Source organism: Octopus sinensis, linkage group LG4 (genome assembly GCF_006345805.1).
Source record: "Octopus sinensis linkage group LG4, ASM634580v1, whole genome shotgun sequence".
NCBI classification, from domain to species: domain Eukaryota; kingdom Metazoa; phylum Mollusca; class Cephalopoda; order Octopoda; family Octopodidae; genus Octopus; species Octopus sinensis.
The window spans coordinates 72221222-72244854 of NC_043000.1; the positions used below are offsets into that span (position 1 = coordinate 72221222).

General features: G+C 36.7%; 1 protein-coding gene across 1 annotated transcript in view; it reads left to right on the plus strand.

The window, feature by feature from the left end:
- LOC115210907 (collagen alpha-6(VI) chain-like) overlaps positions 1-23633 on the plus strand; it is a 134426-nt gene that overhangs the window by 50762 nt on the left and 60031 nt on the right. Inside the window, exon 2 of the mRNA XM_029779684.2 lies at positions 20088-20112. Within this exon, the coding sequence (XP_029635544.2) occupies positions 20088-20112 (25 nt within the window). The remainder of the gene's footprint in view (positions 1-20087; positions 20113-23633) is intronic.

A 23633-nucleotide genomic window follows, 5' to 3' on the forward strand; every position in this document is an offset into this window, starting at 1 on the left:
TGGTGTATGAAAAAATAAAATAAATTGTAATCTAAATGTTTACCCCCACCTGAATCAAGCGAAGCCGTGTGTGTGTGTGTGTAACAAAAGACATTTCCTAACCGAAAAGTACGCTATTAAAATGAATTATCCTTTACATAACTCTTTTTTAAAAAATCAACAAGGATTACAGCGTGGAAGATGTGTGTAAACCATTCAAGAACATTATGAAGGGAAAAAAGTGAAATCATGTGAATTTTCCAAAACTCCTCTCTCCACCCCCTCAAAAAAATTCTTCCCCATAAATCCCTGTATACTCTGAAGCCACAACATCTTAGCGGTATTGGTTTTGTAGAAAATTTTATTAAAAAGTATCCATTTTTCTGGATGTTATGAGGCAACAAAATCGGGGGCATATACATCTGTAGTAATGCCCTTTTATTTATACGATATATAAGAAATAATTGAGATTCAGTTGAATTAGGTATTTAAGTTGAAGCACCAAGTCAGTCCGGTATTATCCGCGTAGCTCGAAGTAAGGTGAATAAAATCAAAATAAGCAACAGGATATCAAGAATTACTGCATCACTTCTTGATATCCTGTTGCTTATTTTGATACACACACACACACACACACACACACACACACTCACACACACACATATATATATGTATGTATGTATATAGTGATTCCAATCAAAGAAGAACAAACATGAAAAAACAACAACGCTTGGACGTGGTACAAGTAATGTATTATCAGACGCTCAGATTATATATATATATATATATATATATATATATATATTATGTGAAATAGAAAGATGAATAATCTTGTAGTAGATTAATCAACAGTTTAACCGATACCTTAGTAGCAAAAATCACAGCAGTAAACTTAGGAGCACAGTTCGATTTGTTTTTTGCTCCGCCTCTGTTCTGTTTTTGTTTTTCCAACGGATTTCCTTTTTTCTTCCTGAAGAGAAAGACACAATATGGTCCCATTATTCAATCGGATTTTGGTAATTTGTGCCTTTCGAAACACGTGTAGAATGAAATAAAACGATTCCTGTTCAATCTGCGTTCAGCTCCATTTCTTCAATTCACCAATAATGTTATATATAATATATATATATATATATATGTGTGTGTTTATATATATATATATATATATATATATATATATATATATATAGAGAGAGAGAGAGAGAGAGGGAGAGAGAGAGAGAGGAAGGACGAGAGAGAAAGTAAAAAGTAAAAGAGTCAAAAGTAAGATTAAGAATGGTTAAGAAGCTTTTTAATAATTACTATAAATGTTTCGATACATACAGATCCACGTATATACAGGATTTAAATTTAAATTTAAATTTGAATTAAATTATGTAACGATTTACCTGTATAAGAAGAGCCATATGCATTTCCTCATGCGATATTTAATTTCCGTCTCCGTAAGGAAATCTAGATTTCCATGTTACAACATCCATGGCTCCTTTGAAACTAAAAAATGCCGACGGTTTCAATTCGCTTGCTATGAGTGTGTTATCATGTTAGACATGAGCGTCAATGTGTACATTGTCTGTTTATTTATTTAGTTTCAACATGTTATTCTGCACATGTCAAACTATAATATATATATATATATATATATATATATATACTAAGCAATTAAGGGTTTAGCAACGAATTGCCTTACCACACACCGAATTTAGAAATAGCAGTCAAAGAGATTATAGCTATTTCTTCTACTAAAAGGGAGATCACAGTAAAGGCACAGCATTTGAAAGGCAAACACAAACAGGTAAAAGAGAATGAAATAACGGCAATCTATCATACAGTTTTAAGTCACCTACGGACGTACGTTTCGAGATCAAGTCTTAGGAAAGCATAAGAATTAGATAACTCTACTTTACCCCGACTTCTTCTTTCATCAGCGCAGGATACTAACAATCATGAATGATTGAATATTGAATTTTGAGATACTAGAAGGCACCAACTCAACTCAGTATCAGAGCGAGCTAGAAGCCACAGCTAGTATCACCAAATTCAAAGTATGAATGAAAGCTTGTGTCACCAGTCCCTTCCCACCCGCGTGTAGCCAAGACAAAGTGCTGTGGTCATTTACTGGGATGAATATGGTTTATGAGTAACAATGAAGGGTGAAATTAATTAATTTGGAACAATTATCAATTACACCAAGTAGTCTTCGGCATGTAAAAGCCTCATTCGAGGAAAATTTCTACTAAAAGGGAGATCACAGTAAAGGCACAGCATTTGAAAGGCAAACACAAACAGGTAAAAGAGAATGAATTAACGGCAATCTACACAAGCTTTCATTCATACTTTGAATTTGGTGATACTAGCTGTGGCTTCTAGCTCGCTCTGATACTGAGTTGAGTTGGTGCCTTCTAGTATCTCAAAATTCAATATTCAATCATTCATGATTGTTAGTATCCTGCGCTGATGAAAGAAGAAGTCGGGGTAAAGTAGAGTTATCTAATTCTTATGCTTTCCTAAGACTTGATCTCGAAACGTACGTCCGTAGGTGACTTAAAACTGTATGATAGATTGCCGTTAATTCATTCTCTTTTACCTGTTTGTGTTTGCCTTTCAAATGCTGTGCCTTTACTGTGATCTCCCTTTTAGTAGAAGAAATAGCTATAATCTCTTTGACTGCTATTCTAAATTCGGTGTGTGGTAAGGCAATTCGTTGCTAAACCCTTAATTGCTTAGTATTACTTAAATTTTCCTCGAATGAGGCTTTTACATGCCGAAGACTACTTGGTGTAATTGATAATTGTTCCAAATTAATTAATTTCACCCTTCATTGTTACTTATATATATATAATATATATATATATATATATATGTATGTATGTATGTATGTATTTTTCCCTTGTTAACAATTAACACGGAAAAAAATAGATAAATAGTTACGAGGGTAGCAAAAAATCACACAAGTAAAAAGCTTGTAACTCCTTGTTTTTGAAGGTAGAAACTTCGGGTTTACGTGAAATATTTTGTATAATATATATATAAATAAATAAATGGAGTTAAACGCAGGTGGTATTCATATTCTTTTACTTCCGACACATGTTTCGAAGATAAGGAAGATAAGGAATAAATTGGTGTAAAATAATGTAATCTTCTCTTCAGGGAAATGAAGAAATGAAACTCGTCAATAAGACATTTTAACAGAAGATGAAGGATATGTATAGTGATTAACTGAACGCTTTTAGGTTTGTTTCAAAAAACGTTAGAGGATATAACGTCAAAAGTAGCCTATAGAAAGAGGAGGGTTAAAGGAAAGAAAAATTTTTTAAAATGAGAAGTATATAACTATATGTATATTAAATGAAACCCTATAGTCTTGGAAAAAGATATATCTAGTGAATGTGAAATGTAAGAAGAAAATTAATGTTTAAATTATATATAATGGTAGGTATCACTTATATGAACTAAAGGTGTGGTTCTGCCAATGTTTACATCGGTATGCACGCTCTATAACCGTGTTTACAAAGGGATTTTTAGAAAAAAAGAATAAAAAATAGTTCAGAATTACAGAGAAGACAGAATTCCTTGCGTTTCTATTGAGGTTGAGAGAATCAACCAATCTAAATTAAATTGTTTATTGTGGTCTTTTATATATATATATATATATATATAAAGTTAATCCAAACAAGAAAAACAAAAAAGACAACAACGCAAAAAGTGGAACAATTAAAGTATTATTAGGCGCTCAGGAAAAAAGGGGAAGAAGGAGGGTATGACGTTTCGAGCGGAGCTCTTCGTCGGAAACATAAGAGAAAGAAAGATCCCGAGGTGGGAGGACAGAGGGAAAAAAACGCGAGTGGTCTTCACGTGGTAAACATACTGAGAGGCGGAAGTCGTAGACGAGAGGGGACAGGTTTTCAAAGACAGGAGAGCGGAAAAAGAAGGAAGGTAAAAACACAATGAGTGGGATGAAGAGTGTGTGTATGCGAGTGTGTATGTATGTATATGTTTGGCGGCGGCTAGTAGCAAGCGGTGTGCGAGATGACAAGTGTAGTTTATTAGTGCGTGCGTCTGTGTGTATGTGTGTGTATGTTGGACGAAGCCTAGTGGACGTAGCAGTCACAGGTCAGTGGCAAAAAGAGGAAGAAGGTAGAAGGGGACCGTCACAGGTCAGTGGCAAAAGGAGGAAAGAAGGAAGCAGGGGAATGTGTGCGTGCGTGTGTGTGTTTTGTTGTAGTATGTGTGTGTACGTGTGCGTTAGTAACTTTGCTTAGCAGAGTGTATGTGTAGGTGTGTGTGTGTGCTTATATGTGCGTATATGTATACTTGTGTGCATGTATGTATGTGTGCGTGCGCGTGTGTGCGCATGTTTAGGTGTGCGTATGTATGTGTGTGTCAGTGCTTATATGTGTGTACGTATGTGTATGTGTGCGTGCGCGTGGAGGTATATGTTGGGTGTGTGTATGTGCCGGTGTGCATGTGAATTTGTGTGTGTTTGTACGTGTGTAAGTGTGTGTGCGTGTGTTGTATATATATATGTAAATGTGTGTGTGTGAGTGCGTGGGAGTGAATGTATGTATGTGTGTGCGTGTGTGTACAAAAAGTAGGGGTATTATATGTGTGTTAATATGTTTGTGTGTGTGTATATATATGCATGCAAGGAAACAAAATGCAACTGACGGAATGATGGAAAAATACTCCAGCGGTGACAGGCGTAAGAGAAACCCAGAACGCGCCGGCCCCAGATACGAACCCGAGATTTAGCCAGAACCCACAAGCGTGGTGCATGCATGTGTGTATGCGTGCGCGAGCGCGCGCATGCATGTGTGTGCGCGTGCATGCGAGTGTGTGTGTAAGTATGTCTGTGTGTATGTGTGAGTGTGTATGTGTGTATGTCTGTGTGTCTGTGTGTCCGTATGAATGTATGTAAGTATGTGTGTGTGTATATGTGTGTATGTATAGGTGTATGTATGTATGTATGTATGTATGTATGTGTGTGTGTGTGAGTGTGTATGTATGTATGTGTGGAAGTGTGTGTATGTGCATGTGTGTGCGCGTGCATGCGAGTGTGTGTGTAACTATGTGTGCGTGTATGTATGTGTGAGTGTGTAGGTGTGTATGTCTGTGTGTATATGTGTCCGTATGAGTGTATGTGAGTATGTATGGGTGTGTGTCTGTGTGTGTTTGTGTGTGTGTATGTATGTATAGATGTATGAGTGAAGGTATGAATGTATGTGTGTGTGTACGTATGTAATGTATGTATGTATGCGTGTGTGTGTGTGTATGTATGAGTGTGTGTGTGTATGTAGGTGCGTATGTATGTGTGTGGGAGTGTAGGTGTGTGTGTGTGTATGTGTGCGTGTATATGTTGGTGTGTGTGTATGTGTGTGTGAGTGTGAGTGTATGGGTGTATGTCATGCATGTGTGTGCGCGTGTAGGCGAGTGTGTGTGTAAGTATGTGTGTGTGTATGTATGTGTGAGTGTGTATGTGTGTATGTCTGTGTGTATGCGTGTCCGTATGAGAGTATGTAAGTGTGTGTGTGTGTATATGTGTATGTGTATGGGTGTATGTATGTATGTATGTGTGTGTGTGTATGTATGTATGTATGTATGTGTGGAAGTGTGTGTGTATGTATGTGTGTGTGCATGTATGTGTGCATGCGTGTGTGTGTGTATGTATGTATGCGTGTATGTGTGTGTATGTATGCGTGCAAGCATGCATGTGCGTATGTGTGTGTGTGTGCATGTGTGTAAGTATATGTGTATGTGCGTATATGTGTGTGTATGTGTGTGTGTGTATGTATGTGTGTATGCATGTGTGTAGGCGTGTGTGTATAGGTGTATGTGTATATGTATGTATGGGTGTGTGTCTGTGTATGTTTGTGTGCGTGTGTATGTATGTATGTATGTATGAGTGAAGGTATGAATGTATGTAAGTGTGTGTGTATGAATGTATGTAAGTGTTTGTATGTATGTATATGGGAGTGTAGGTGTGTGTGTGTGTGTATGTGTGCGTGTGCGTGTATATGTGGGTGTGTGTGTATGTGTGTGAGTGTGAGTGTAAGGGTGTATGTCTGTGTGTATGTATGCCTTATGTATGTATGTGTGTGTATGTATATACGTGTGTGTATGTGTGTGTGTGTGTAGGTATGTATGTGTGTGTGTATGTGTGTGTGTATGTATGTGTGTAAGTGTGTGTGCGTGTATGTATGTAGGTATGTAGGTGTGCGCACGGGCATGCAAGCATGTGTGTATGTATGTATGTATACATACGCACGCACAACACACGCAGCGAGCTCACACACACGACACACAAACAACACAACGCACGCATATGGGGCCGACCCGACCGCAGACCCGTGCCAGGGCGCGCGCGCGCGCGGATCCCCGAACACCCGCACCACGAGAACCGAAGATCCATCAACCCATAAACCCGAAAGAAGGGGGGTGCGCCAAGATGCAAATATATGTATGTGTGTGTGCATTCGTGTAAACGTGTGCGTGTGTAGGTATGTATGTGTGTGTGCATGCGTGTATGTGTGCATGTGTGTGAGTGTATGTATGTATGTGTGTAAAGTATGTATGTACAATGTGTGTGTGTGTGTATGTGTGTATGTATGTGCGTATGTATGTGTGTATGTATGTATGTATGTGTGTATGTATGTATATGTGTGTGTAAGTATGTATGTGTGTGTGTGTGTATGTATGTATGTGTGTACGTATGTGCATGTTTGTTTGTTTGTGTGTGTATGTATGTATATATGTATGTGTGATTAAATGTGTGAATGTATGTACGTAGATGTGTATAAGTATGTGCGTGTGCGTGTGTGAACGGGCGTGTGTGTGTGCGCGTGGGTATGTATAGGTGTGGAAGTATGTGTGCGTACAAGTGAGTGAGTAGGTTGTGTGTGTGTGGTGTGTTGGAGGTTGGTGTGTAGGAGGTAGGTGTGTAGGAGGTAGGTGTGTAGGAGGTAGGTGTGTGTGTGTGTGTGGGGGGGTTCCGAAAAAAAAACCTAAGAGGAGGGGCCTGTGTTGAGTCCGTGTGGGGTAGTGGTTTGTAAGGTGAAGATGTAGCGTTGCTCCAAGTGGAGCCTAGATAGAGGACGACCGTTGTGTGGGGCGAGACCAAACACTGAGATGTCATCTGGGGAATGGCTGGCCGAGCAGAAGTGGCGGGCGACGGGAGAAAAAGAGCGTAGGCAAACGTCCCTCAGATGTTCTGCGAATCGGTCAGACATCCGGCGACCCGTCTGTCCTACATACAGCATCCCGCATAGGTTGCATTTAATGCAGTATATGAGGCCAGACGAGGTGCACGTAAAAGAATGTCTAATACGTACAGTTCGCCGGTTGGAGCCGGTAACAGCAGTGGTGTTGGTGATGAAGGGGCAGGTGTTGCAGCGGGATCTAGAGCACGGGAATGATCCGTGTGGGGCTGAGGGGGAAGGAGAGAGGGTGCTATGGACCAGGAGGTCGCGTAGATTCCAGGCTCATTTGAAGGAGGACAGGGGTGAGTTGGGGAAAATGGGGCGGGTAGTGGGATCGAGCTGGAGGCGACGGAAGGCACGTAGTATCTTCCGACGAAGGGGTAGAGTAGAGGGGTGGAAAAGGGGGGGAAGGGGTGCGGTTGGGGGTGGGTGATAGGAAGGTGACAGGGCAGTGGTGCGGTCGATGCGACGGGCGCGGGCGAAGGCATTTGAGATGAGTGTAGGTGGGTAACCTCGGAGTCTGAACAGGCGTGCCAGGTATTGAGATTGAGTCTCGAAATCCTGGTCGCGGCTGCACAAGCGTCGGAGGCGGAGGAACTGGGAGTAGGGGATGGCCCGTTTGGTGTGGAAGGGGTGGGAGGAGGAGAAGTTGAGATAGAGGTGGGAATCCGTGGGTTTAAAGAAGGCAGTGGTGGTGAGAGAGTGGGGGGGTCGATTCGGAGAGAGATGTCAAGTAAGTTGACAGATGTGTTGGAGATGGTTGAGGTGAATTGTAGAGAGGGGTGAAAGTTGGAAAGGAAAGAGATGAATTGGCAGAGAAGTTCACGGGAAAGGGAGGTGGCGCCTATGCAGTCGTCTATATAGCGACCGTATAGTTCAGGGGTCGGCCCGGAGAATTGAGAGAATACTTCGGCCTCAATGTAGCCAAGAAAGAGATTAGCGAAATTGGGGCCCATTCTCGTTCCCATCGCGACCCCGGACACCTGTTGGCACGTTACCCCGGCGAACGTGAAACAGTTGAGGGTGAGGACGAGCTCAGCCAAGCGGAGGAGGGTGGGGTGCTAGGGGTGGGGTCGGGACGACGGTCGAGGAAGTGTTGGAGGGCTAGGAGACCGTCATTATGGGGAATCACAGTGTACAGGGATTTTACATCTAAGGTGAAGAGGTGTGAGGGGCTGGAAGGGAAGGAAAAGGAATTAAAGAGACGGAGGGCGTGGTTGGTGTCGTGTATGTGGGATGGGAGGGCTGCGACTAAGGGGGACAGGATGCGGTCGAGGTATAGGGAAATGTGTTCAGTGGGGCAATTACAGGCAGAGACTATGGGACGGCCAGGATTATTGGGTTCATGGATCTTGGGAAGGAAATAGATGGTGGAGGTGCGGGGTGTGCGGACGATGAGGTTGGTGGCGGTGGGGGGGAGAGCAGAAGAGGAGATGAAGCCGCGGATGGTGGAGGACACTCGCTGTTGGTGGGAGGAGGTGGGATCGGAGGGGAGGAGGCGATAGAAGAGGGGATTTTGAAGCTGGCTGAGCGCTTCCTCCCTGTATAGATCCGCGCGCCACACCACCACTGCCCCGCCTTTGTCCGCCGGTTTGATGACATTGACATTGCGGCGGCGGAGGTGGCGAAGGGCAATCGATTCAGCCCGAGTGAGGTTGTCTCGGAGGGGTCTTTGTTCAAAGTTGAACTAGTGGACCAACGCGTTGCAGTCATGCACAAACAAATCTAGGCTACTGAATAGGCCTGAGGGCGGCCTCCAGTTGGATGGACGGCGCCCCAGCTCCAAAAGGCAATCCTGATTGTTGTGACGCTGCGGGGACGCGTGGAAGAATGCGCAAAATTTGAGGCGGCGCAGGAACAGGTTGACGTCAGTCCGAGTCTCGAACTCATCACAGTGGCGCGTGAGAGGCGTATATATATATATATATATACAATGAATGAGGGAATCTAAACGAAGTTCACGAGAATCTTTATTCATTACAAAAATCGTTTTGAGCCATCGGTCCCTTGCGGATGGAATACTGTATAACTGGTGGTGTTGTACCCTTCGTTGTAGATGTATATCGTCAGGTGTCTTGTTTTAAAAAAGATACCTCGCTCAATAAACTCAGTTACTCAATATACTCGATCCACTCAGATCGATTATACAGTATGTTGTTGCTAGTAGGTTGTTGGCAATAACAACAGGGGACGGATACAATTTTCGGGCTCACTATGGGTCACAGTGAATACATGACAGATTGAAATAACAAAAAAATTAAAAAAAGATAAAAGATAAGAAGTAATAGATAAAATGTAGAAAGATAATTGTACACGAGTAGATACAAACCCATACAGACGGACACTCCCCTCCCATACCCACGCTCATGCTGTTAAGAAGGTGTTGCATACGGTTATAAAGAACTAAGATGTTCTTATCAGAGGCAAAAAGACCAGTGCGGACAGTTTACAGTCGGTTACAGATGACTAGGTCGGGGTGTCTGGCGACGGTTTGATGTACTTATACAAACTGCCCTGTCACCATAGTCGTATTGTTATAAAGTTTTATGCGTGTATATATATATACATATACATGCTTACACACACACACACACACACACCACACACACACACACAAACATATTTCAGACAAGTACTCATTTATTTATATCTGTGTACTGGCACACGCGCGCACATGCGTGTGCCAGTACACATATCTCTACGTATACACACACACACTTATATATACATACATACATACATACATATATATATATATATGTGTGTGTGTGGGGGGTGTATATATATAAATATATATATGTGTGTGAGGGGGATGTATATATATATATATATATATATATTATATATATATATCTATATATATATATATATATATACTAGCTGAAGGTGACCCGCTCTACGCGCGGGTAAGAGTGTGGTTGTTACTTTCTGTTGCTTCCTTTCACCACGTAAAAAGCACCATCCGAACGTGGCCGATTGCAGCGACGCCTTGACTGGCTTCTGTGCCGGTGGCACGTAAAAAGCACTAACCGATCGTGGCCGCTGCCAGCCCCCCTGGCACCTGTGCTGGCGGCACGAAAAAAGCACCCACTACGCTCACAGAGTGGTTGGCGTTAGGAAGGGCATCCACCTGTAGAAACACTTCCAGATCAGACTGGAGCCTGGTGCAGCCTCCTGGCTTCCCAGACCCCAGTCGAACCGTCCAACCCATGCTAGCACGGAAAACGGACGTTAAACGATGATGATGCTGATGATTGTCCCTCTTTGTTTCTCACTCCTTTCTCTCTCACCTTCCCACTCTCTTACTTTTCTTTCTCTCGGACTCTCCCTCGCTTTTTCTTACTCTCTATCTTTCTCTATCTCTCTCCCATTTATAAACAACAAAATATCTTGAGTAAGTTCAGAAATAAAATATTTAGAAAGATCAATCATAAATATCAGGCAGTGGCAACGGAAAGGTCTGCTTCAAGGCAGACAGCAAAACGCTAACATTTAAAAGGGACAGACGAACTTGCGAGCTGAATAAAAATAATAAAATATTGGAAACCAAAGTTTGAAGGGATAGAATGTGAGGATAGTAAAGTTACCATGGCTGGCATTTCTTAACGACGGACAGCAACGTATTGACAGTTTAACGGCTGGCGTAAAATGTTGAACTTGATGTAAAAGAAAATTCGTAAACACCAAGTTTTGAAGTGATTCTTTCTCACGACAGTAGACTCACCATGGCAAGCATTCAAAACTTCTTCATCATGGACGGCAACACATTGACGATTAAAAGGCTGGTGCAAATTTTTTAGCTTGATGTAACAGAGAATTCCTAAACACTCGCTCCTTTAAATTTTAATCCCCTTCCAGCCCCATTTAGACTCCTTTTCACATTTTGGTTAATATAACCCGATTTAATTCGGGTCTACTGGGGCCACATTTTATAAGATGAGGAATTTTGTCCTAGAGGTCACGCGTTTCATTTGAGGAAAAAAATAGTTGTCATGCAAACTTGCTAGCATTTTAACATAGGTATGCATATTTTCAGCTGAACCGACCGACCACATAATGCACACATTATATATATATATATGTGTGTGTGTGTATATATATATGTGTTTGTGTGTGTGTGTGTGTGTGTGTGTGCATGCATTATATATATATATATGTATAAGATAGAATCACTAATAGGCAAATCAAACAGTGAAAAACCAAAAGCATAAAAATAAAAATATAATATAGAAAATATATAAAATATAAAATTTTAAAATTTTAATTATTTAAATTAAAAAAAAATTATTAAATTATATTTATAATTTGTTTAAATATATATATAACTATCAAAAAGTATTAAAAAATTTAATATACATAAATACAGATATATACACTTTGTATAAATACATTATATATACGTATTTAAATATAGAATACACACACACATATATAAATGAACGCATTGATGTAACAGAGAATTCATAAACACCCGCTCTTTTAAATTTTAATCCCCTTCCAGCCCCATTTAGACCCCTTTTCACATTTTGGTTAATATAACCCGATTTCATTCGATGTACTGGGGCCGCATTTTATAAGATGAGGAATTTTGTCCTAGAGGTCACGCCTTTCATTTTAGGAAAAAAAAATAGTTGTCATGCAAACTTGCGAGCACTTTTAACATAGGTATGCATATTTTCAGCTGAACCGACCCGACATAATGCACACATTATATATATATATATATATATATATATATATATATATATATATATATATAGATATATAGTATATATATAATGTGTGTGTGTGTATGTGTTGTTGTGTGTGTGTGTGTGTGTGTGTGTGTGTGTGTGTGTGTGTGTGTGTGTGTGTGTGTGTGTTGGAGTGTCTCTCATACGTGAGCGTTGACGCTGAATTCGACTGGTAAGCAGGTAACCTTGTCTTTGCTGAAATAGTTGTGAGCTGCTGGAGTTATTTCTCTGACGGGTAATAGGAATTTCCATATTCTCCGAGGAAACGAACTGTTGACCCAGACTGTCATGCTATTAGCAGTCAGAAGTGAAAGTACGTCAACTTCGTGTATTTACGTCAGGTTTATACCTTCGTTAATTTACACCGTTTATTTACGTACCACCACGCTGTTAGGTTTATAAAACAATTGAAGTTCAGTTTAAAGTTTATAAATAAATACATTTAATTCCCCATTATAGTAATATTTGTCTGTTGAAATCCGTTTTAATTCGGTCAATAGTTTAATTAAAGATGTGTCTATACATGTATATATATATATATATATATAATATATATATACATATGTATATATACATGTGTATACATATATATATATATATACATGTGTATATATACATGTGTATACATATATATATATACATGTGTAATGTATACACATGTATATATACACATGTATATATATATATATACATGTATAGACACATCTTTAATTAAACTATTGACCGCCTTAAAACGGATTTCAACAGACAAATATTACTATAATGGATAATATAAGCATATAACTACTTATACACACATACAATAAATACAGACACACACACATTAGTCAGACATATAGCCACATATACACACACATGTGTATGATTGGTGTATGTGATCGCGGTGGTGGTGGTCATTTGTGCAGATTTGGTGTGATTTCTTTTTTAAAAACAATAATGAATAATGCAAGAATATATTTATTTATAAAGTTTAAACAGAACATGGAATGAAATGTATTTATTTATAAACTTTAAACTGAACTTCAATTGTTTTATTAACCTAACAGCGTGGTGGTACATAAATAAACGGTGTAAATTAACGAAGGTATAAACCTGACGTAAATACACGAAGTTGACGTACTTTCACTTCTGACAGCTAATAGCATGACAGTGCCTTAATTTTAATAAAAGCATCAATTTAAGAAAAAATAATAAAGTAGTAAAAAATGAAAATTTAGCACGAAAAATTTGCAGGGTTCTAAATAAATGTTAAAATGTAGTATATGTATAAATTAAATTAGAGATAAAACCACTAATAGGCAAATGAAACAGTAAAAAACCAAAAACAAAAATATAAAAATAAAAATATATTATAGAAAATATATAAAATTGAAAAATTTAAATTATTTAAATTTAAAATGGAAATTATTAAATTATATTCATAATTTGTTTAAAAATATATATAACTATTAAAAAGTATTAAAAAGTTTAATATACATAAATACAGATATATACACTTTGTATATATACATTATATATACATATTTATATATCGAGCACACACACACACACACATATATAAATGAACGCAATGAATATCTGATTCATAATATTTGTTCTCATGATTGTGTGTTTGTGGTGGCGTGTGGCGATGATAATTCTCCCTATGAATGCAGACAGATACATCAAAGAACACCGTCTGACGAACTTTACATTAAATAACGGGAGTAGACTTGTCAAAGTTATACATGAAGGGGAGTTAGAGGGGAATGGAGGAAATAGCGTGAGTGAGGAAGATGGCCCCTAGCAACCACACCTTTTAAGATAGGGATTTCTAAGGTAGCCCACGGGCATCGTCACCTCATTCTACATGTCCCTGTAAATTTTGGAGCGAATCGGACGGGATGTAGTGGCATTGAAAGCGAGCCAAGCGGTAAAAACGCATTTCAGTTTTATATAGAGAGATAAGATATATATATATATATATATATAAATAGGTGAATGAATTATTCTATGTTTATCGTCAGCATGGAAGATTCGTTGAACCGAAATCAGGGTAGCAAATTAACGTCAGAAACACGGTTGTCCAAGGGTAGAAACTCCGGGTTCATGTGCAGAAATTTGTGTGTTGTATATGAATAAATGAAAGAATGGAGTCGAACGAAGATGTTAACAAAATTCCTTTACTCTTGACATATGTTTCGAAGACAACATGGTTTCATTCCAAAGGATTGAGACCATGTTGTCTTCGAAACATATGTCGAGAGTAAAGGAATTTTGTTAACATCTTCTTTCGACTCCATTCTTTCATTTATTCATATATATATATATATATATATATATTATATATATATATTATATATATATATATATATATTATATATATATATATATATATATATATATATATATATATATCTATATATATATATATATATATGTATGTATGTATGTATGTATATTCGTACATTTACAGATATATCCAAATATCTGTTCTTCCATACATACATATTTACAAATACATGTACATATCTATATCTCCGTACATACACACGCTAATACTTGTTCGAAAAGGCACATATGTACTTTGTAGTACTCAGACTCCCATGCAGTTAAGTCAGACACACAGACACTCTCCGAGGTTAAATAGATAATTAAACACTAATTTCAATAAATATCGTATAAGTTCGAGTCAAATAGTTAGTTCGTATAGCTTGGCTAAACAATTTGTAATTGTATAGTCCGTCTATACTACTTAATGGAATACATCAGTCTATGATTTATAACATATAACATATACCGTATAACATATAACATATATCACATAAAATACACTATAACCTTACTGACTTGAATCCAATGTTACTGTGCGTACATTGGCATATTTTCGTCGCTCCGAAAGTAATATTCTGGGACAAACACACGTGTAGCGGCACAAGCAGTCAGTGCCCTACTGGATGAGATCTCGCGGCAGCTATTGCTATCTCCGAGACTGGAGCGAGACCTCACCTGCATCCATTTGCTATGCACGAGATCACAATGAGACTCGCAATGACAAACTGTATATAAGTGGCAAAACAGATTGAGATTCTTCCTCTCTCTTTGCCGTATATTCGGACATTTCATCGTACATTTCATCCGTCAAAACCTCGTGGAATATTTCCAATGGCGATCTTCCATGTTCAAAGTTTGCTTTTAAGCCAGGCGTACCAGTAAAACCATGCTAACGGACGAAATTGTCTCTCGCTTCCCACACGACATTCTATGGTCCAGGGACACTCATTGCTGCCCGCCTGTACCTTTGATTCACCGGAATATCATCATCACTATCGGAATGATCTGATACTGAACTTGGAAAATACTCACAATCCGAATCATCGTTCGAATGGGGAGAAACAACTGGTGAGGTGGTAGAGTTTGGTGTAGCTTGGCACGACGACCATTAATTCGACGGAACAGGACGCGACGACAAAGTTGAAGGAGCCGGAGTGGTAAGACGCGACGACGGTAAGTTCGACGAAACAGGATGCGACGACGAAGTTGACAGAGCCGGAGTAGCAGGACCAGCCTATCAGGTTGTATATATTTACATGAAATGTTTAATCAGCCAGGTGGACCGGTGTTGACTCAGGTGACAGGTTCTAAGTCAGGCGGCATCTGTAAATTTACGTCAACCGTTTTAAAAAGTTTATCTTGCCCATAAATAGTACAGCATCATTTAATTTACTGCATCAAATCCCAAGATTGTGAAGAAATATATGTGGGTCAAACTGGAAGTGCACTATCAGAACATTCACGTGTGCACCAACAGCAAATTAGAGACCCAAATGTTTGTCAAATACCTTTGAGTAACCATCAAGCAACATGTAGTCGGAAAATATCTTATTTCCATTCGACAAACTACACAGTCTAAGTGAAATCGTGAGAAAACTCAGAAAAAAGAACATTATTGATAAATTCCAACTCGAGTTAAATAAACAATAATAATAATACTTAGAGCTACTAATTCTACTGCTACGACCACTACCACTAACATCAACAATGACAATACTAAAGGTTCTCATGATGACGATAGCAGAAAAATACTCGCTAAGAGAAAAGTCAGTAAAAATAATCATATTTAGGGTTTAAAGTTCTATTACCACAGCTACTCCTACCACCACCACCACCACCACCACCACCAATGACAACAATAATAAAGGTGATGATAATGATGATGATCATAATTGAAACATAAAAATCCCTGGGGAATATTGTTTACAACATTTCCAAAAATAGTCAAACTATTACTGCTTTGGCCAGGGTCAAAATACAGGTCTCTTGACATGTTCAACAAACTGTGACGCCTAAACCAGACACCAATCAACTTAAGTAATTTAGTAAAGCCACACACGTTTTGGTCAGAATACAGTTTGCAAAACTTAACATTCTGGAGCTTATACAAATGTATTTAAGGTACACATTGTAACCATCCCACTACAGTTGTAAATTGTAAAGCATAGCTGTCATCACTACTATATGCACCTGAAGATTGCATAGTTTAATACATGAAAGTACTAGTTCAACCAGAATGGACATTTAATATTCTATCATTTCTTTGTTATACTATCTTTATACTATATGATTGTAAATAAAATATGAAAATAAGACAAAATTGGAATCTCTTTGAGTAGTACATTCTTCAATACACAATCATACACACCCGTGTATATATATATATATGAATATATTTATATGTATATTTCTATGATTGTATATATGCATGCAAGAAAATATGTATGTGTGTGTATGTGCATGTATGTATGTATGTATGTATGTATGTATGTATGTATGTATGTATGTATGTATGTATGTATGTATGTATGTATATATGTATGTATGTATGTATGTATGTATGTATGTATATATATATATATTATATATATATATATATATATATATATATATATATATATATATATATTATATATATATATATATATATATAGTGAGCGAGCGAGAGAGAGAGAGGTTCAGTTCGGTGGTGCAAACAGGAAAATAGAACTTAAAATATATGTAAATATATGTAAAATATATGTAAGCAATTACAAATCACGCGGATAATTCATATTATTCAGATAGTTTGCTCGTTATGCCTTTCAGTAAGTAGATTCACAAATAAATAAAGGAAAATGTCTGCATACATACACATACGCATACACATAGAAGCCACTGTTGGTTGATATAAATACATTATATATATATATATATATGCATACATACAGATGTGTATTTATATAGATCCACACTCGAACATAAGGATATGCGTAAATCACATACACATGCACATATAAACATTTCAATAGATGTATCTATACAATGAATCAAAGCATGTATACACAAAGACGCATAAAGGCGTCTAATTACGCATACACACACATGCGCACCCCACTGCACGCGCGCACATGCATACATACACATATGAGTGAAGACGCTATGGTAATCACCTATCTTCCCGTTACATGAACAAAAGTAAAGTTGGCTAACCACATATGGTGCTTGAAGACCAATTCTACACCAATACAATCAAGTGCAAAATTGTAGAAAAGTGCATGCCATATGTTAATGGATTTTAAAAAATGTAAGTTATGCGCAGCCGAAAGATTGCATATCTTTTTTAGATCTAAAAATTTCACCGCTCTACTGAATTACAGATCTGAAACTATTAGCAATTGCAAACATATGAGCAAATTTCTTTTGACCAATCGGAGAACACAACTCTCTCCTGATTGAGCAGCTGTATGGCACACTTTAGACCCCTTCTACATCAACTAGTTTTATGAATTTAAAGTCAAACGAGACATAGCTCTAATTTTCTATGCTTTTGTTTCTTTCACCCTTCTTTTTGCATCCACCTTCCTCTCGTTTTTTTGTGATTTCTTTTGTTCTATTGTCCTAATTTATAAGTAGTACAGGCCATGTTCTCAGAGCTTGGATATTACATGAAGATACTAGGTGTGTTGCTAAAACTTGTCAGAAATATCTTTAATGTATGAAACTATTAATAGCTTATAACTATATACTGTGTACATTAAACAGTATATATATTTCTTTACTGCCCACAAGGGGCTAAACATAGAGGGACAAACAAGGACAGACAAACGGATTAAGTCGATTACATCGACCCCAGTGCGAAACTGGTACTTTATTTATCGACCCCAAAAGGATGAAAGGCAAAGTCGACCTCGGCGGAATTTGAACTCAGAACGTAACGACAGACGAAATACGGCTACGCATTTCGCCCGGCACGCTAACGTTTCTGCCAGCTCGCCGCCATCATTAAACAGTATATATCTGTGTGCGTGCATGTGTGTGGTGTAAATATATACAATACTTAGTATATATATATATATATATATATATATTATATATATATATATATATATATATATATATATATATTTCAACAATTGAGGGTAAAATTAATTAATTATTAATCAATTTCACCAAGTATTCAGTATGTAAAGGGACCATTATAGGCGAATTCAAAATATTACATTATATATAAGGGCTTAGTAAAATAAATTACTTTGCCACATACTGAACTCATTAGAAATAGCAGCTAAAGAAATTTCTTCAGCTATTTCCAATACTTAAAGAAGATCTCTCTCAGATAGTGTTTGCCTAAACTAACTCACAAAAGTATGGGGGAAAAAACATTAAAAAATCAAGTGCAAAGGTTATTTGAGAACGTACGTTTCTAGATTAGTCAATTCGACATTTCTTTCTTCAGCTCAGAATTCCTTGAATCGGATTTGGGAACACTGAAAGTCGGGAGCATAACCTTTCGGCTTCTAATCACCTCTAGAATTCTGCTCGAACTAAAAGTGCTATCAAATTCGAATATGCAAGCGAAGAATTTCTGCTCTCCCCTTTCCACCAGCGTGGGTTAAAATTGACAAACACCATGTATTAACGGTGAAAACCGCAGAATTTAGCAGAGAGAGATGAATTATAATTTCAACAATTGAGGGTAAAATTAATTAATTATTAATCAATTTCACCAAGTATTCAGTATGTAAAGGGACCATTATAGGCGAATTCAAAATATTACATTATATATAAGGGCTTAGTAAAATAAATTACTTTGCCACATACTGAACTCATTAGAAATAGCAGCTAAAGAAATTTCTTCAGCTATTTCCAATACTTAAAGAAGATCTCTCTCAGATAGTGTTTGCCTAAACTAACTCACAAAAGTTAGATCTCTGAGAGAGATCTTCTTTAAGTATTGGAAATAGCTGAAGAAATTTCTTTAGCTGCTATTTCTAATGAGTTCAGTATGTGGCAAAGTAATTTATTTTACTAAGCCCTTATATATATATAATATAATATATATAAATAATGAGAGCAGAGAAAATGATAAACAAAAGAAATGGATATAAAACAGGCATATATATGTATATATACGTGTATATATATATATATATATATATATATATATATATATATGTATATATACGTGTATATATATATATATATATAATATATATATATATATATATATATATATAAATAATGAGAGCAGAGAAAATGATAAACAAAAGAAATGGATATAAAACAGGCATATATATGTATATATACGTTATATATATATATATAATATATATATAATATATATAAATAATGAGACCAGAGAAAATGATAAAGAAAAGAAATGGATATAAAACAGGCATATATATGTATATATACGTTATATATATATATATATATATATATATATAGATATATATATATATATATATATATAAGTTAAAAATGTATAGTAAATGCACAAATGAAAAACAGTCTCAAAATGGCAAGTTAAAAATGTAAGAAGCAAAAATTTGATACGAGGAGGGAGTAAATTGAACTAACAAATGGGATCTGAAAACTGATAAATTAGCTAAATTAAGATGTGATTTACAATGAACTGTCTCTTATTGTCAGATGGGATGTTGACTCAGATAAAGGTGTATGTGTAAGCCATGACACACATGCGCGTGCGCGCGTACACACACACACGTACATGGATGCAGTTAAATAATTTATTCCGTGTTCATTGCATTGGTAATCGAAAGTAAAATATAAATTTAAGATAACTATCTTAGTAATTTTTACTGAGATAAGCATTTCAGCGTCTGATCGTATACTAATGGTGATATAACTTTCTTTCTCTTTGCAGAACTTCCAGACATCTATATGTGAAGGTAAAAGTCAAAATTATTTGTTTTTTTGTTTTTTCGCCGGCACCTACATGTTCGTTATGCAAAGGTAATCGCTATTTTATGAGCATTATCAATGGAGATCGTAACAAAGTTAAAATTGCTCAATAATATTTAAAGCTAACAAATGAAATTCATTTAAATATTTCTCAGACATCGTTTAACTTCATAGTGACTCAATAATTTTTTTCACATGACAGAAATGCTTCTAAATATGAAATGGAAATCAAGTGGCTGAAGTTAACTGTAACCTGCCTGTATATCAAATAACAGATGCCAGCTAGTCTTCTTCAGTTTTATGCAGCATAACAGTGATAAGAAAAACAGCAATTGATTGGGTAATAAAGACAACAATTGATTGGGTGATAAAGAATAAATGTCATAACTTAACATAGATCGAGAGTCCCAGGTTTTAACATATTTTAACAATTAAATCTTTCCGGTAAACCTATAATATTAAGTGAACACAAAGTAGTCTGTTCAATAAATACTCTTCAAAATATAGGTAATTTGGGATCGTAAAAATCCAAAATTTGAGGAAACCAGTCATTTTATACACACACACACAGATATATATTATATATATATATATATATATATATATATATATATATTATAAAGTAAAAGGAGGAAAAATTACATCAAAAAATCACAGAACATACACGTCCATAATGTAAATAATATTGTATTGATATATATATAAAGTATGATTATTTAAAAAGGTTTGAGATATCTTACGATCGTTTCATGAATATATTACCCTTCGAAATGAAATCCAAAATTGATAATATTTATAAGTTAATACATCCACTCCTTATCGTAGTTTGCCACCACACAATGGTATCGCCATGGTAATCCGGAATATCCTGTCGTATTTACTTCGATTGTATTGTCCCATGAGTCTATCTCATCGTAAAGTTCTTGATTTGTTTTGTTATATATTACAACGTGTTTTTCTCACAAGGCGGAGGAGGGGCGGTTTTGGGACTCCTGTGTGCTTGCGTTTTTCTTTGAACCAGTGGGCTGTGGAGAGGGCTGGTGTCTGTAGGGGAAGGATGAGGCAGAGAGGGTGTGGTTGGGAGTCGGGTTGGTGTGGATTGGGGGTCAACATTCACAGTGTGTGCCTTTTTTCCCTTTTCTCATTTATTCCCTTCGTTGTTCACCTCCTCTTCTTCTTCGGCACTTGTCTTTCGTCAGCACAGTATGTGTGTATAAGTAAGATTCAGTTGAATTAGGTGCTTAAGTTGATCGGAATAATATACATATACAACATTATTATGCAATTATCAACTTAGGTAAAAAAAAAGTGTAGAAGTTGATTGTAAAGACCATGTATTCATCTGAAGAAAACGGTTTCTTTATAAAGATATAATGTACTCATTAATCCATTAAAGGAGTCGTTAGAAACGGCCGTAATGAATTGACACCTGTCCTTCAATTGTTATATATGTATGTGTATATATATATATTATATATATATATATATATATATTATATATACACACACACACGCACGCATACACACGCAGGCACATGCACATGCACACGCACGCACACACCTACACACACACACACACACCACACACACCACACACACACACACACACATACATATACATACAAACAGGGCTTATAAGCGGGTGTTCAACCTGTATATGGGTGTTCCATGGCCCGGTGAGCGAACAAACAGGACTCATTATTATCTGATGTAGTTCTCTCTCACTTTGAATTTAATTTCGAGATTTGGGGAACCGAAAGTAGTCTCTTTGCAACATTCACCCCACCCTCACTCTCTCTCTCACTTTCTCTCTCTTGGTGCGTGTGTGATTGTGTAAAGATGGATAGATATAGATATAATAAAACGCAGAAAATGTAATTGTTATTTTTAAGCTTTAATATACGTACTTTTCCGTATATATTAAATAATTACTATAAGATATGCGGTGCATGTCTTTATATACCTCAATCATGCATATTATATGTAAGGAAATGGCTATAACAAAATCATTTATTTAATGCTTCGGAGTATTTACGTACATGATTTAAACGTGCATCCCAGCACACTGCGCGCGCGCCTATAGTATGTGATGTGTTCGTGTGTAGTGTAGTATGTGTGCGAATGTTTATGCATGTATATATGTACGTATGCATGCATGTATGTATGTATAAATATATCTATGTAGTTATGTCAATATATATACTGTAAGTATATATACGTGAAGTTATAAATAAAACAATTGCAGCGTGGAAGGTGTTTATAAGCCATTTATGAAACACACAAAATCCGTTAGATTCACTTCAACATTTAAATTTAATTTGTCAAACTATTTTCGTCGTTTTGAGGCCGTGCTGCATCACGGAATTTGTCAGTGAACAGGTCGCGGTCTCAAAGCGACGAAAATATTTTGACAAATTAAATTTAAATGTTGAATTGAATCTAACGGATTTTGTGTGTTTCTTAAATGGTTTATAAACACCTTCCACGCTGCAATTGTTTTCGTTCCAGCACATGATCTCAGATCAGGTCACTTGCTATGCAAGTACATCTCCGTAATAAATATAACAATTTTACATCAATCTGAGGAGTACAAATTTATTATTCTTGTACGGTGAATTCAAAGTTTCGGCTGGCTAACCCGCTATTAGACGATAGCTTAGCTGGCCGAAACTTCGAAGTAACTGTCAATAGTATTCTTTATTCTTGTTTGATGATTATATATATATATATATATATATATATCTATATATATATATATATATATATATATATATATATATATATATATATAATGATAAATCTCAGAGCGAGTTATAAACAGTACCGGTAACACATCGTGATGCATATTTGCCATTTGAATATGGCTAACCATAAGGGTGGATGCTACTGTAGTCTGTAGCCCCAGGAAGATATCTCCTCCAGCTGGCTATAGACACACTATCTGTGCCCTGTCACAGATACTGACAGGACACAGATAGTGTGTCTATAGCCAGCTGGAGGAGATATCTTCCTGGGGCTACAAACTACAGTAGCATCCACCCTTATGGGTTAGCCATATTCAAATGGCAAATATTCATCACGATATATATATATATATATATATATATATATATATATTATATATATATATATATATATATATATATATATATATATATATATAAAGTGATGGTTGCCAACTTAATGTGGCAGTCCCAGCAAAGGGAAGAATGCTACTGCTATTTAGTTCCAGGAAACACCGTTTCCAGTTGGCTATGTGACACAAGTGGACTGTGTCCTTAAGTTTTCAAACAGGGGAGATAAGTACCTCCATCCAGCAAACCAACATCCAGAAACTAGTTTCAGTGTCATTGCTCTTCATCAGTCTGGAGTAGCTTGGCTTGCTGGCTGTCAATGCTTATTCACCTTTGAAAGCATATAAATTTTCAAGTGAAATAAATTCACTGATCTATAAAATTAGAAATATTGTATTTCTAAATCTCCCAGCAAAGAGAAGAATGCTGCTGTT